The following is a 17,409-nucleotide window of genomic DNA, read 5'->3' as shown; positions in this document are numbered from 1 at the left end:
TTGGGTTTTGTCAAGTGTTCATTTGAACAAGCTGTATATACGAGACGTGAAGGGAATGAATCTCTTATAATTGGAGTTTATGTTGACGATCTGCTCATCACTGGAACAAGTGTGGCAAGTATTATAAAATTCAAAAGGCAGATGAGCAATGAGTTCGAGATGAGTGATCTCGGTAAATTATCATACTATCTGGGCTTAGAAGTAGAACAGGGAAATGATTTTATAAGTTTGAAACAAGTTTCTTATGCAAAGAAAGTCCTTGAGAAGTCTGGTATGACCGAGTGTAACCTAGTTACATATCCGATGGATCCAAAGCTACAGTTGTACAAGGATGTAAATGGCAGTCCAGTTGATTCTACAGATTTCATGAGCATGGTAGGAAGGTTGAGGTATCTGGTACATACTCGACCAGACATAGCCTACGCAGTCAGAGTGGTTAGCAGATATATGGAGAGACCCACGACATTACATATGAATGCTATCAAACGAATTCTACGTTATGTAAAGGGCACATTAGAGTATGGGTTAACATATGCGAAGGGTCGTGGAAACTACTTGTTGTCAGGGTTCTCAGACAGTGACTTAGCTGGGAACTTAGATGATAGGAGAAGCACGGGGGGCATGTCATTTTACTTGGATGAGTCATTGATCACATGGGTGTCGCAGAAACAACGGTGTGTGGCTTTCTCTTCATGCGAGGCTGAATTTGTGGCTGTCACAACAGCAACTTGTCAAGGGATTTGGCTACAGAGAGTGCTTAGTCACATATCAGATACACCTGTTGGACCTGTAATAATATATATAGATAACAGGTAAGCCATCGACTTGGCTAAAAACCCTGTTTTCCATGGCCGTAGCAAGCACATAGATGTGCGTTATCATTTCATCAGAGAGTGTGTGGATAAAGGATCAATCATTATCAAGTATATCGGTACAAATGAGCAGCGAGCAGATATTCTGACAAAGTCTATGTCCATTACCAAGTTCGAGAAGATGCATGAACTGCTGGGAGTTAAGGATCTCAAACATGTTTAGATTAAGGGAGAATATGTTGGATTATTTATTAATTTTTATTATTGTACGTTCATGTATTTCTTTTCCAGTAAGTGTAATCCACCAGCCTTCAGTAGTAATATCCAAGTTAGCTGATTTCTTGAGTTATCTGCATATTCACTTTTAATAGTTTAAAGAAGGACCTGTATAGACTATTCTCTGATCCAGTACATTTTCGTGTGGCTCACTTTTACTAATTGTTTAAAAAATGTACCGACTACTGAGCTCATCCATCCACCCATTTTACCAGAACACAGCCGTAACTCGGACTTAATTTCAGTTGCTTTGTTATAATCTAATGCCCTTGCTTAGACCATCTCATCTGCAACCCAACTTACCCAGCTTTAAATTTGTACTTTAATATCATTCTAGTATAAAATTCTTTTCAAGCTCAACTCTAAATTTTACCTCATTTTGATGGTGCACCAAAAGTTACATCAAATTTGATGTCATGCCAAATTTTTAGAATTTTTGTTAATGTCAACATTACCCTTATTCTTTATATCTAAAACAAAATGATTCATTTTATATCTTACCGACTTTATTACTTTATTTTATACTCTAATAATAAAAATAATCTATATAGTATACCATTTTGGGTTGAAGACGAATATGAGAATATGAAAATAGTGTAACTTTTACACTGTTTTGGTATAATTTGGTGTAAATTTCACACCAAACTGGTGTGATGCATTGAAGACGCTCTTAGAGCATGGCACCCCTCACTTCGTCACATAATAAAAAATATTATATTTTAATTTTTCTTTCTTTCATATCATTTTTAGCACTGTTCTTTCAAAAAACACTCCAATAGTTGACATTTCAAGATATCAACTTTACTAATTCAATAAAAAATGCATAATAAAAATATATTAGAAAAATGATATTTTATGCACTATTGGATTACATTGGGATCACAAATGAAGTTGACGCCTACTTTTATGGGGATGTCAACTTTTGACACTCATGCCTACTAATTTGACACCCAAATGACATCTCTCAACTCTAATGGAGTGCTAATAACGATGTCAAACTACATCACCCTCTATTGGAGTTGCAAACTACATGACGGCACCCTCTATTGGAGTTGCTATTATATAGATTAGGAAGAGAAAAAAATAAATAAATTATAAGAAGGATATGTTTGTAATTACAGAAATTTGATGATATATTTAAAGTTAAATTATTAAATATAGTGTGTGATTATGTAAATAACTTGAATGCGTACTTATGAGTACTTATGAGTATTTTAATTTTTTATTAATATTGTCGATCTTCCCATTAATAACTTTTATTAATAAACGAAACCTCTTTTATAAGTGGTACCTTGGTTTCAGTTTTTTTTGGTACCACCACCTTTTGGTTTCACTTTTTATGATTCATGTTATAACTCTAAGTGTATTATTTTTATCATTTTTATTTCCAATATGACTTATAATTCTATATGTATTATTTTTACCCATTTTTCTTTATTAATAAACGAAATTTATTTTTAAGTGATACTTTGATTTCACATATTTTTTAGTTCCACCACCTTTTGTTTTCACCTTTTATGATTTATGTTATGACTCTAAGTGTATTATTTTTATCCTTTTTTTATTCCTATATGACATAATTCTATATTTTTACTCATTTTTAAATTTTTATAAGCCATGATTTTTTCATTATTTTTATAGGTTTGAATCCTATTTTAAATTATATTTTAAAATAAATAAGTTCATAAATTGGCTTAACTAAATAGGTTCCGAGAAATACAAATCACGATAAAGTAAATAGGCCGTGTGTTTAATTGGAATTTTTTAATTTAGAATTTTTTAATTTGTGGGTGGAATTCCATTTTAATAAAATGGTATGAATATTATGAAAACTGTATTTTGGTTTCATCACTAGAAAATAATAAAATTGTTCAAACCGTAATATAATTACAATTCTATTTTCGTAGAACTCTAAATTATTTCTTGATAGGGTACTTGGTTTCATCTTAATACAATTACGCCGTATTTTGGTTTCACCCCTATATTTCCCGAGTTCTATGTTGTTTTATAACAAAATATAGATTGAAATCATATTATAATTACGATATCTATATTTTTAATAAAATGAAATTCTTTAAACAGTGTTATTATTAATTAATAAGGAAATCATCTTTTAAGGGATAATTTGGTTTCACCCCTTTTTGGTTTTAATATTTTACCCGTTTTTTGATTCTTATATACCACATCTCTATTTTGTTTTTATATAAAATGAATCATATATACATTGTAATTTCTAGATTTATACCTCCAGAATTCTATTTTAGCACCAAATGAAAAATGTATACATACATAATGAATATTTTATTAGAAAAATTATGCAATCACAAACTATATAAAAACACAAATTCAGCTAACAATAAGAAATTTAAGATGCAATTACTTAGTATTGTTGATTTAATTTTTTGTTAAATTATCCATCAATCGTGTTGCGACTAAAGTTTCGATGTAAAATACTAGTTATGTCTTTTTGAACAACAGATACATAATAATTGTTAGAAAATTAGGATTTTAGAGCTTAATTTAATTATGTTTTTGATGTTAATCCTAAAATCTAATGATTGGAAATTGTTCATTGATATTTGAACTTAAATTTTCATGTATGGTTTTAAGAATTTTCTTAATGAAATCCATATGAAATGAGAGTTGAAAGTATCTTGAAAAAGCTTCGAATTTTTGAGAATGTTTTGTCCTACATTGAAATAAATAAAGGGGGTTGTGTGCTTTATATGGTATCACACACATGAATAGTATACAACTACTAAGGTGTGTGATGGTCCATTGTGTTGTTGTGTGCTTCACGTGCGCGTGGCCGCCGCCCTGCCACGCCACGGGTCAAAGGTCGATTTGGGCGAATGTCTCGGCTCCTCGCGTACGCGAGGCGAATAATTTAAATTCAAAATCTGATCAGTTTTGATTTTATTTATTAATGGAGCAGTTTAATTCATACATTAAATGTGTGGACAGTTTCACTTTTCCTCTCCTATAAATAGAGGCTAAAGTGAATGTATTTTACACATCACACAACATTATCTTCTCTTCTCCCACTCTGCGCAGGTAGGGGGCAATATTCTCTTCAAGAGCAGCCAGGGCTTCGAGCAAGGTCTGGTGACTCAGCTGTGATCTTCTTTCTTGGCGTTCTGTATCTGTGCACAACCATTATTTTTAGTCACTATTGAAAGTTATGGTTTCGGGTACATATTCGTTTTTCTCTTCGTTATTTTAGTTACTGATTTTGTTTACATGCATGTTTTGTTTTGTTAACTGTGGTCTTGGCCTGAACTTGCTAAATTTTTTTATATACTTGCCTCTATGTTGCTATATTTGTTAGTGAGTTTTAAAACATTCTTGAAGAGAATATTAGTTATTTAGAATTTAGCATAATGGTTAACGAAAGTGAGGTTATCGTTGGTGGTGGTAGCGGTTCGGGTGCAACTGCTGGGGCCATTGATTGGACCACCTATAGTTTCCCACAAGCTGTTGAACTAACCGGTTTACCGGAGAAATTCAATGGTGGCATTGGCTTTTCTCGCTGGCAGAAAAGGATGAAGTTGTGGCTGACTATAAAGGGTCTGTGGTCGGTTGTGGAATATGAGAAATCAATAGTGGATCAAGAGAAGGTTGACACAGTTAAGGCTTTTGCGAAGTGGGCTGATAAGGATGGAGTGGCTAGGGCGGCCATTCTGGTGGCACTAATAAACACTTTGTTTGATGTCTATTCTTCTGATGCCTACTCCGCAAAACTCTTATGGGAGAAGCTGGACCAGACACATAATACTGACTCACAAGATCTAGAAAAGTATTATGTGGCAAGGTTCCTCGAGTTCAAGATGGTGGACAATAAGTCCATGACTGAGCAGGTGCATGAGTTCGAGATGATAATACATGCTTTGAAGGAGTCTGAAATGGACCTCTCAGAGAAGTTCAAGGTGATGAGTGTGATTGAAAAGCTCCCGAAGTCTTGGGAAGAGTTCTCACTCTCTCTGAAAAGACAGAAAGGATAGATCACCTGGACCAACCTTATGTTGGACATCTCGGTGCAAGAACAACACAAGTCCAAACAGGGACATGTGATGCCAACTGAACACGGTACCTCGAAGGTAAACATAGCCTGTAGCACATAAGAGGAAGGCTTTTTCTAAGAAAGCTAATAGTAATAAACCTAAGAGTGATAAGGACAAGACCAAGAAACCCAAGGCAAACAAACCATGCTGGTCTTGTGGGCAGGTTGTGAAGGGTTTTTAGCACATAAACGCAGCGAAAATGTAAATTTAAATCTTAAAAAAAAAACGAAACCCTCCGCAGGATCCATGCGAAAAATAATATTTAATTCATAGTTCAGTATGTTTACCTTAAGAAGATTTACGTTAATGGAAAGATGGAGGTCTTTAATGGCGATCCAAAAATGATGAACGGAGATCCTTAGCAGCTGCTCCTCAAGTGTGAAGTACTCCACTGGTATCCACCAAGAAAACGATGTAATGAAGGAGGAGGAGATGGAGAGAATTAGGGTTTTGTAAATCCTTTTTGGTTGAGGCAAAAACAGGGTCTATAATAGTATATTTATAGGCAAAATTTTCAGCTGAAATTTTTTCCATAAAATATTATTATTATTAACCCTTTATTATTCTCACTAATAATTAAAACACCTTTTAATTATTAATTCTTTTTCTAAACTCTTTAGAAATAATTCTCTCACTTGATTTAATTTCCAAAAATTAAATTCTTAATTAATAATATTAAGAACCTTTTCTTAATTAATTTATAATCAATTAAATCTCATTAAATCAATTATTAAATTTGCCAATTAATTATTTATTTCATAAATAAATAATTATCAGCCATTATTAATTAATTCCTCCACCATTAAATCATTCTCTTTTTTGGTGTGACCCTGTAGGTTCAATATTAAGCCGGTAGTAGAAATAAATACTAATAAAACTATTTTATTATTATTTATATAAATTCTCTAATTCATTAAATATGATTAATTAATTAATCATATTTATTCTACATCTTGAGGGATACTTCTCAGCATATCGCGACTATCCGGATAATACGAATTCACTGCTTAGAATACCAAGAACCTATTCAGTGAGTAGTTACCGTACAATCAATTCCTTCTACCCTGCAATGTCACGATTAAATACAAGGCATGGAACTTGTGTCAAGCATATCTTATTTAATCACTTGCTTTCCCATTCACTATGCTTAGTTCTATTTAATGTAAATTAGAAACTCCTTTCTAATTTCATTCACTCTGGCCAGAGATTCCTGAACTAACATAAGTGGATCAGCATTGAACATTCTCTTCCTACACTGGAAGGGGTAGATCCTTTATTGATCATACCTATCTTCGTGTACAAATTCCTATACCCAGTAGAGCCCCTTATAATTGTCCCTTGAGACTAAGAGCTAAACCAAAGCATAGTTCAGTGTACACAAGATGACTATGATGACCTCAAGTCTAAGGATACTTGTACAACTATCCCTATGTGAACAACTGCTGACACGTGAGTGAACTCCATCAGTTGTTCAGCTGTGTGAGTCATGTTCAGTGAACTTATTCTATAATAAGCACCTACATACTAGCTATAGTGTCACCACAGAAATGTCTATGAGAACAGACATCTTTCATAATGAAGCAAGCATAGTATGTACCGATCTTTGCGGATCATTAATTACCAGTTAGTAATCCTACGACCAGGAACTATTTAAGTTTAGAGTTATCATCTTTTAGGTCTCATTATTATGATCTCATCATAATCCATAAAAAGCTTTACTCTAAACTGTGGTATATCTTATTTAAACATTTAAATAGATAGAGCCCGCAATAAAAACAAAACAAGTCTTTTATTAATATCAATGAAATCAAAACAGATTACATAAAAGTTATTCCTAAATCCTCATACATGATTTGACTTAGGACATATCTCTTTCAATCTCCCACTTGTACTAAAGCCAATCACTTTGGTATCTAATACACATCTTGTCTTTATGACGATTAAAGTGACTCTGAGAAAGTGGCTTTGTGAGTGGGTCTGCTACGTTGTTATGTGTGTCAACTCTCTCGACGTTGACATCTCCTCTTTCAACAATCTGAATTACACCACCATTCAGAGTAAACACGTACCCTGACATGGATTTGTTATCACTTTCTGATTGAAAACTAGAGCCAGTATAACCCTCTATTTTTAACTCAGATTCACCATGAAAAATAAGAAAAATGTCCTGAGTCCTTTGCAAGTACTTAAGGATGTTTTTCACTGCTTTCCAGTGGTCTTCACCTGGATTGGACTGATATCTGCTCGTCACACTAATTGAATAAGCAACATCAGTCCTTGTACACAACATCGCGTACATGATAAATCCTATTGCTGAAGCATAAGAAATCTTACTCATACGCTCTTTTTCCTCAGGTGTCTTAGGAGACATTTTTCGGAAAGGGACACTCCATGGCTCATCGGTATGAGACCTCTTTTGGAGTTTTCCATGCTAAACCTTTTAAGCACTTTCTGGATGTATGTACCCTAGGTAAGACCTATCATTCTTCTAGATCTATCTCTATAGATCTTCATACCGAGAATGTAGGATGCTTCTCCCAAGTCCTTCATGGTGAAGTTCTTTGATAACCATACTTTGACTGATTGTAACATCGGTATATCATTTCCTATAAGAAGTATGTCATCCACATACAATACAAGAAATGTTACCGCGCTCCCACTAACCTTCTTGTAGATACATGGTTCATCTATATTTTTGATAAAACCAAATTCTTTGATTGTCTCATCAAAACGGATGTTCCATCTACGAGAAGCTTGCCTTAAACCATATATGGTTCGCAGCAGCTTACACACTAGGTGTTCATTTCCCTTGGAAAGAAAACCCTCTGGATGTGTCATATACACTTTCTCCTCAAGTTCCCCATTGAGGAAGGCCCTTTTCACATCCATTTGCCAGATCTCATAGTCGTAGTAAGCAGCAATCGCAAGCAAAATCTGAATTAATTTTAACAGGGCTACATGCGAAAAAGTTTCATCAAAGTCAATCCCTTGCCTTTGTTTGAATCTTTTTGCCACGAGCCTGGCCTTATAGGTCTCCACCTGGCCATCTGCTCCAATCTTTCTTTTGTATACCCACTTGCACCCAATAGGCTTAACACCTTCAAGCGCCTCAACTAGAGTCCATACTTAGTTGGTATACATAGATTCCATTTCGGATTTCATGGCACTATGCCATTTCTCTGAGTCAACACTACTCATAGCCTCATATAGGTCACAGGGTCATCATCATCAATGATTAACAACTCATTGTCATTCTTAATGACAAGGCCATAATACCTATCAGGTTGGCGAGACACTCTCCCTGTCCTACGAATGGGTTGTTCCACAGAAGGTTGTTCAGTCTGAACAGGTGTTTCCACTTGATCCGTAGTAGTTTGTGCTTCTTGAACTTCATCAAGTTCAATTTTGCTCCCACTATTTCCTTCAAGGATAAACTCCTTTTCCAAGAAGGTAGCATGTCTGGAGATAAACACCCGATGATCGGTGTAAAAGTAATACCCCGAAGTCTCTTTAGGATATCCCACAAAATTACATTTTACGGATCGAGATTCTAGCTTATCTGGGTCAACTTTCTTGACATAAGCTGGACATCCCCAAATCTTAACGTGTTTAAGACTCGGTTTCCTTTCTTTCCATATCTCATATGGTGTTTGAGGAACAGATTTGGAAGGCACCTTATTCAGTAAATATGCTGAGGTTTCCAATGCATAACCCCATAGGAATACTGGAAGATTCGCATAGCTCATCATGGACCGAACTATGTCTAACAAAGTTCAATTTCTCCTTTCAGATACCCTATTTAACTGTGGAGTATATGGAGGAGTCCACTGGGAGACTATACCATTTTCTTTGAGATAATCTAGAAACTCTCCATTCAAGTATTCACCACCTCGATCTGATCGAAGAGTTATAATACTGTGTTTGGTTTGTTTCTCCACTTTATGTTTATATTCTTTGAACTTTTCAAAGGCTTCATACTTGTGTTTTGTGGCGCCCTCCAAATCCGGGTCAGAAGTTTGGGGTCCACAACGCAAACACAAAATATCAACCTGTATAAGAAATATTATTTATAATGACCCTACTTCACAAAACCACGGATCGCAACAGGTTAAAGTATGAAAACAAGCCACAACCTTAATTATTATATCGTACCAAATCCCAACTAATTTAACTTACAATTGATAATAAAATCATTCTTACAACCTTGCTATCTCACTACTGCCATAAGCTCCTGCTAGCTCGATCAATCATAATCTGGAATCCTAGCTCGAACATTGAACTGGGAAACCTTGTTATCAACCGTATCCTTCTTAACTGTAGAATATATAAAAAGATTCGCAAGAGTGAGCTAACTAGCTCAGCAAGTCATATTATCAATAACTGAGGTTAGACAATAATAAATGAGATGATTCAAAGGAATCAAGTTTCTTGTTAAACAACCAATAGAATTGGATATTCATTTTAAGTTTTTAAAACCAAGGTTAGGCTGCTGATCAGTCACGCACTAACCCCGAGCAAAGCACACAGCACTGCTCTAACTACTGGATCCAAGGCACACATTGGCCTAACTTGACCATCGATATGGTCTGACCACGAATCTGGTCCATACAAAGAAAACTATCCAATTCTAAAGCATTTCAATATGATAAACAATAGAGTTCAATAAAACCAGATCATAATCAATAACCATAAAACATTTGTAAAAGAGCATGGTAAAAGTTCATAGTTACCAAAAAGGGTATGTCAAAATACATAAAAGAAGTGGCCTTCAGCCGGTAGGATAATCGGGTATTAGATGAATAGTATTTTTCCAAAGTTTTAGTGCTTTGATATCACAAGGTATGGTTAAGTATAAAAGTTTTTGTATATATAAACAATTTTGTTCCAGTGTTTGGTATATGATGGATATATATTTGTGGAGTAGTATCGTATTTGTGTGGTTTAATATTTGGTAAATCCACAAGAAATGGTTCACAAAGAATAAGGCTTACGGCTCAAAGATCAAATGATGTGGCTCAGGTTCAAGGCTGGAGGATTCAAAGTATTTCCAATATAAAACAGAGCTATTTTAAATATTAACAATAGGTCACAAGAGAATTTAGAAATATTTGCAATAAATCTCGAGAAAGGTTTAGAAGTACTTGCCTTATCATAATTGATTCCAACCTCACTTGTACTTGTCTACGACTCTATTCAACCACCATTCATCTGTTTCTCCTATGCCTCGCTTCTAATCTCTGCTCACTTGCTGTATTTTCTACATGTCAATTCTATTTTCTGATCACCTGCTTCTCTTTCTTACGCCTTGCTTACTCTGCTAGGCATCATAAGTATCTATCAATATTCCACGCATACGATTCTGTTCAACACATACTTTTATCAACCCTTCGTTTCACCCAAATCCGATTAACGGATTGAAAGTTACGCCATAAACAGTAATCATCGAATATATAAACCGACAGTCAATCAATAAGTCACACATAATACATCACGTAATCAATGACATATCATTTATAAAGACATTTCGGGTCATTAATAGGCTTTCTGGTATTTAAAATGATTTTTAAAACATTTTTCGGAATTAAAACGGGTCGTTGGATCAATTTCGGAATAATAAACAGGGTTCGGTTGGCCAATTCTGGCTCCGAAACAATTTTAGAATAATTATCGAGCCTTGAAAATAATTTAGAATAATATTTTAAAGCTCGAAACTATTTTTCGAAATTTTTAAATCATTTTTAAATAATTAAATCTAATTAAATAATTAATTAAAAATCAATTAATAATTAATTAAATCAATTAATCAATTAATTTTCGAATTAATTGACTAATTAATCAATTAAAAATTAACTGAAATTAATTAACTAATTAATTCAGATTTATTTGTGAATTAAAAAATAATTTTCGGAATTAAAATAATAATTTTTAGAATTTTCAGAAATTAAAAACGGATTTTTATAATAAAAATAAATAGGAAATATGATTTTTAAACATTTTTAAAACAGGAATCCAATTTTTGCAAAGTCTGGAAACTTCAGGGACTAAACTTCATCATCTACAAAACTACAGGGACTAAACTGCAATTTTGCAGTCCAGTCGCCGGAAAACACAGGGGTGGCCGGAGAACACGATTCCGGCCTCCTCACCTTGCCACAAGCTCCAGATCACATCTACGGATTACCAAGAACATAACCATGCAATCAAATCGATCTAACAATCCCTGAGTTGGCCTGAATTTGGCCGTGAAGTTTGCCAGTTTCCGGCGAACTTCGGAAATATTCAAAACACAACTCCCTTCTCTACAGACCTCGTTGATTCATGAAACTTATACGACTGGATTTCAAATTTTACAGAGAACAGAATCCACTATATCACAACATCAATCTATTCCAGAATAAGAAACCCCCAAATTTCAATTAAGAACATTCATACGGGTTATAAACCCTAATTTTGAAATTCGAAAATCAAACTCAAATTTGAACATGTTATTGGACTCCAAATCAGACGTATAATATACCAAAATCATCAGGAAAACAAGCTCTACAACATGCAATCATCAAATCATACAAACAATCATCCGAACAAAAATTCATATTTTTCATGAAAATAATTCGAAAATAATTAAATTTATAAAAAATCAACCTTTGATTCTGCAGTAAAACAGGTCCTGGAATCTGATATTACTCCTTGAGACCTTCAAATTGGTTACTCCAACTTTCCAAACGGATTTCACTAACACCTTGAATTTGTGGTTTGATTCTCAGAAAGGTTTATGAATATATGATTTTTCTCTGTAAAAATTATATAATTATCTGTCTGCAAATGATTTTGATACGAAATAAAATACGGTAAAAGGCTATTTATAATTACGGAGAATTAGTATCCCGTTGGATCATTCCGGATATAAAACGGTACGTTTATTTATAAAAACTGATCCAAACGGTATCGGTTTTCGGGATAATTATCCAAATCAGTACAATTTGTACTGCAGTCTTGGTCTCAGCGCCTGGTTACACGTACTACGAGGTGATAATTGTGATAGTTTAATAAAAAGCTCCCGTTTATCGAAAATACGGGTTTTATTGATTTACCGAAACGAATATTGTATCGAAAATATTGCGCCGGGACCCGCGCAGGACAAACCGTACGCCGGATCGAAAAAGTCGAAACATGGAAAATGCGCGGAATATTGCAATTAGGTTAGGAAGGAGTTCTCGGAAGAGTTTCGGGTTCTAAAAACGTAAAAACGGTTAACGGTGGTTGGTTCCCGTTTTCATAAAATAGGTTTTAAATACCCGGAACAAGAGTTTAAAAAAATCCATATGATTCCTATAAATTCATAAATTAACATAAAAATAATTAGGAAGATATGACAATTATCTATATTTTATTTTGGACATAAAAAAATTGAAATACTCAATTAATAATATTTTTAAACATCCAAACATATTTAACACTTAACAAATAATTCACAAAATAGATACTGAACATACATACTAATTATTTATTAGCAAAAATAATTATACGATATATCCCGGATATTACATGTTTCATCAAATACACATATCAGAATCTAGATCTATCATCTATGAAAGTAATGAAGTACGAAAATCCACCCATGACTTGCGTAGACATTGGTCCACATACATCTGTGTATACCAATCCTAGCAAATCTGCAACCCTCTCTCCATGTCCACTAAATGGAGATTTGGTCATTTTACCCAATAGACAAGACTCGCATGTAGGATATTATTTAAAATCAAAGGGGTCAAGTAACCCTTCCTTATGCAATGTCCGCAGTCTATTTTCACTAATATGACCTAGCCTACAGTGTCATAAATAGGTCAGATTTTCATCATCTCATTTTCTTTTATTAGTTTGTTCAATCTGAAGTAAATCATGCTCTACGTCATATACATACAGACCATTATTTATAATACCACGTCCATAAAGAACATTATCTCTAAGGATAGAACATTCATTATTCTTAATAATAAATGAAAAACCATCCAAATCCAACATAGGGATAGAAACAATATTCCTCACAATAGAGGGAACGTAATAACAATTATTCAGAATAATAGTCTTGCCCGTAGGCATATGTAAACTAAATGATCCTACAGATATGGCCGCAACCCTTGCTCCATTGCCCATACGTAGAATCACCTCATCTTTTTCAAGAGTCCTACTTCCCTTTAGTCCTTGCAACGAATTGCAAATATGAGAACCACAGGCGGTATCTAATACCCAAGTAGAAATTTGACCTAGTGACATATTAACTTCGATCATGAACATGCCTGAATCAGAAGTGATAGTCTTACTACCCTTCTTCTTCTTCAATTCTGCAAGGTAAACCTTGCAGTTCCTCTTCCAGTGCCCCAACTTGTTACAGTGAAAACAAACAGCTAAATTAGGACCAGTCAACTTGTGAGCATCTAGTATGCTTCAGAGTGATAGTGTAGAAGACATGACGAATATAGTAAATCTGTAAATAATAAACACATAACAATACTTAGCAAATATTCAATTTCATTTCAAAACACTATATGAATCGGGTCTTTATCCATAAGTGTCTCCCACTAGTTTATCTAATTTTTTCAACCCCTTAAGTGAAAATTAAGCATTCATAATGCTAGTGGGAATAGGGATCCTACATTACATCACACAACCTCGGCTGTGGCACGAAATGTCATGTGATGTTCAATAGGCAGACAACTCTTGTCAATTACATCTTATGTTATTCCCTAATATAGTTTAGCCTCTTGAATAATTGAGTCACGACTGTGGCACGACAAACTCAATATTCTAAGTCAAGTCTAACCCAACATTTTGTACAATTGAATCAGTCTCCAACGGCCTAAGGCTGTAGCACGTACCGACCTTTAGATTCTAATTCAATGTACACATCTCTATGTAATAGACAAGTATTTCTTATTTCGAAATCAAAGCCCTCGGCTGTAGCACGAAACGACAATGATTTAAAAATAAGAACCACTTTCTACCATGTTGGAAGGCTATGACCGACACAATCCCGTTGTGTCATTGGCCAATTACTACTTGATATTATATAATTTTAGAGGGATTATATTACGTTAAAATCATAATCATATTATACAGAGATTCTTCCTTTTAAATTAAATATTTCAAATCAATAATCGATAATCAGATGATTCCCAGATCGGGTGGAGCACTGTCAAGAGGCGTCACTTAATAACCCTTCCTTACAGATAGAAATCTGTTGTTGACAGAATCATCCTTTTTCTCAATAGTGAAAATTCATATTCAATTACGTGTTTCATAAACACAAGAATCTCATGATCGTATTCATAATATTTATTATTAAGGCAAGAAATGATTTCTATTCTAAATTTTCTAGAGCACGCCTTATATTGATTTAAGTTCACCTAAATCTATCATCGCATGGTAAATATAGGCATATATCTCATATATAAAATTAAATAAACAAGTAAATGTAGTGAAATAAAGTAAATATGTTTGGTTATGACCCCATCCTATGTGATCTTTATCAATCTCATGATAAAGATCAAGGTCAATCTAATATGGTGATGGAAATAAATACAACTACTTATTACATAAGTCTTCTCGTATGCCTCGTCTTCTTCTTTGTATCACCTCCATTGGATAGCCTTCTTGAGTCTTCAATTACATTACATGATTGAAAGTAAAACTAATCTAATGAACTTACAAGAATATCTCGAGTTACATTCGAGATTTATGATTACAAAGATTGACGACATGCAAGTCGTATTTAAAACCAAAACCAAAACCATTACACTAAGGTCGAAAGGCCATAACCATCCATCATGATCATACAACACATAAAAGCATGTTAAAACACATAATCTGATCTTAACATATCATATTATCCATGATCTAATCATAAAAAGAAAATATGACAAAAATCAGAAAAATCAGAATCAAATCAAAAAAAACAAGAATCACTGTTTACGGGCAGTAAACGACGTCAAACACCTTACAGACGAGTCGTTGATAGCTTTAACTATCAGTTTTGTTCAAACGCTCGTTTACCTATGGAATAGGGTATTCGTTTGCGTAAATCGGACAACAGACCCAGATTTCAGCAAATCTACAGCAGCCAATTCAGAATCCGTATCTAATATGATTCTCATAATTAGAACAAACATAAATCATGTATATATCAGTATATATACAGATTACATAATTATCTTATAATTATACAACTCACATGAATATCATATATTCAAAACCATACATATATAAGCATATTATATCAACATCAAATCATGGCGAATCACGTACATGCTCATATATCGAAAACAGTTAAACACATAAACGAATTAAAAACTTTTCGCAAGTAGCTCTGATGTCATTGAAGGGTTTTTAGCACATAAACGCAGCGAAAACATAAATTTAAATCTTAAAAAAAAACCGAAACCCTCCGCAGGATCCATGCGAAAAATAATATTTAATTCGTAGTTCAGTATGTTTACCTTAAGAAGCTTTCCGTTAATGGAAAGATGGAGGTCTTTAATGGCGATCCAAAAATGATGAACGGAGATCCTTAGCAGCTGCTCCTCAAGTGTGAAGCACTCCACCGGTATCCACCAAGAAAACGATGTAATGAAGGAGGAGGAGATGGAGAGAATTAGGGTTTTGTAAATCCTTTTTGGTTGAGGCAAAAATAGGGTCTATAATAGTATATTTATAGGCAAAATTTTCAGCTGAAAATTTTCCGATAAAATATTATTATTATTATTAACCCTTTATTATTCTCACTAATAATTAAAACACCTTTTAATTATTAATCCTTTTTCTAAACTCTTTAGAAATAATTCTCTCACTTGATTTAATTTCCAAAAATTAAATTCTTAATTAATAATATTAAGAACCTTTTCTTAATTAATTTATAATCAATTAAATCTCATTTAATCAATTATTAAATTTGCCAATTAATTATTTATTTCATAATAAATAATTATCAGCCATTATTAATTAATTCCTCCACCATTAAATCATTCTCTTTTATGGTGTGACCCTGTAGGTTCAATATTAAGCCGGTAATAGAAATAAATAATAATAAAACTATTTTATCATTATTTATATAAATTCTCTAATTCATTAAATATGATTAATTAATTAATCATATTTATTCTACATCGTGAGGGATACTTCTCAGCATATCGCGACTATCCGGATAATACGAATTCACTGCTTAGAATACCAAGAACCTATTCAGTGAGTAGTTACCGCACAATCAATTCCTTCTACCCTGCAATATCACGATCAAATACAAGGCATGGAACTTGTGCCAAGCCTATCTTATTTAATCACTTGCTTTCCCATTCACTATGATTAGTTCTATTTAATGTAAATTAGAAACTTCTTTCTAATTTCATTCACTCTTGCCAGAGATTCCTGAACTAACATAAGTGGATCAGCATTGAACATTCTCTTCCTACATTGGAAGGGGTAGATTCTTTATTGATCATACACTATCTTCGTGTACAAATTCCTATACCCAATAGAGCCCTTATAATTGTCCCTTGAGACTAAGAACTAAACCAAATCATAGTTCAGTGTACACAAGATGACTATGATGACCTCAGGTCTAAGGATACTTGTACAACTATCACTATGTGAACAACTGCTGACACGTGAGTGAACTCCATCAGTTGTTCAGCTGTGTGAGTCATGTTCAGTGAACTTATTCTATAATAAGCACCTACATACTAGCTATAGTGTCACCACACAAATGTCTATGAGAACAGACATCCTTCATAATGAAGCAAGTATAGTATGTACCGATCTTTACGGATTATTAATTACCAGTTAGTAATCCTATGACCAGGAACTATTTAAGTTTAGAGTTATCATCTTTTAGGTCTCATTATTATGATCTCATCACAATCCATAAAAAGCTTTACTCTAAACTGTGGTATATCTTATTTAAATATTTAAATAGATAGAGCCCGCAATAAAAATAAAACAAGTCTTTTATTAATATCAATGAAATCAAAACAGATTACATAAAAGTTATTCCTAAATCCTCATACATGATTGGACTTAGGACATATCTCTTTCAGGTTGGGCATTGGAGTAAGGACTGCCCTACGAATGTTGTGCTTGGAACCGCAAGTGGGCGTGTAGTGAACATGGTCGTTGGTGAGGCTACGGCTTCTGAAACCGACGTTGACCGGTATGTATCCTACAACCCTGTAATATTTTCTACCTATCTGTCAAATGAATGGTTGATAGAT

General features: G+C 33.8%; 1 protein-coding gene across 1 annotated transcript; it reads left to right on the top strand.

Moving 5' to 3' along the window:
* Nucleotides 1-141: 141 nt before the first annotated feature.
* On the top strand, nucleotides 142-816 carry LOC141686235 (secreted RxLR effector protein 161-like). The gene has a single exon (XM_074491284.1). It carries the CDS (start codon nucleotides 142-144, stop codon nucleotides 814-816), a length of 675 nt encoding a protein of 224 aa, XP_074347385.1.
* Nucleotides 817-17,409: the final 16,593 nt, after the last annotated feature.

This window comes from Apium graveolens, chromosome 2, assembly GCF_009905375.1.
Source record: "Apium graveolens cultivar Ventura chromosome 2, ASM990537v1, whole genome shotgun sequence".
NCBI lineage: Eukaryota > Viridiplantae > Streptophyta > Magnoliopsida > Apiales > Apiaceae > Apium > Apium graveolens.
The sequence above is the reverse complement of the archived record's forward strand: the minus strand, read 5'-3'. Positions and strand labels throughout refer to the sequence as shown.

Excerpts from the sequence above, each read along its gene's own strand:
- LOC141686235 (XM_074491284.1), top strand. The coding sequence starts at position 142 with ATGAGCAATGAGTTCGAGATGAGTGATCTCGGTAAATTATCATACTAT.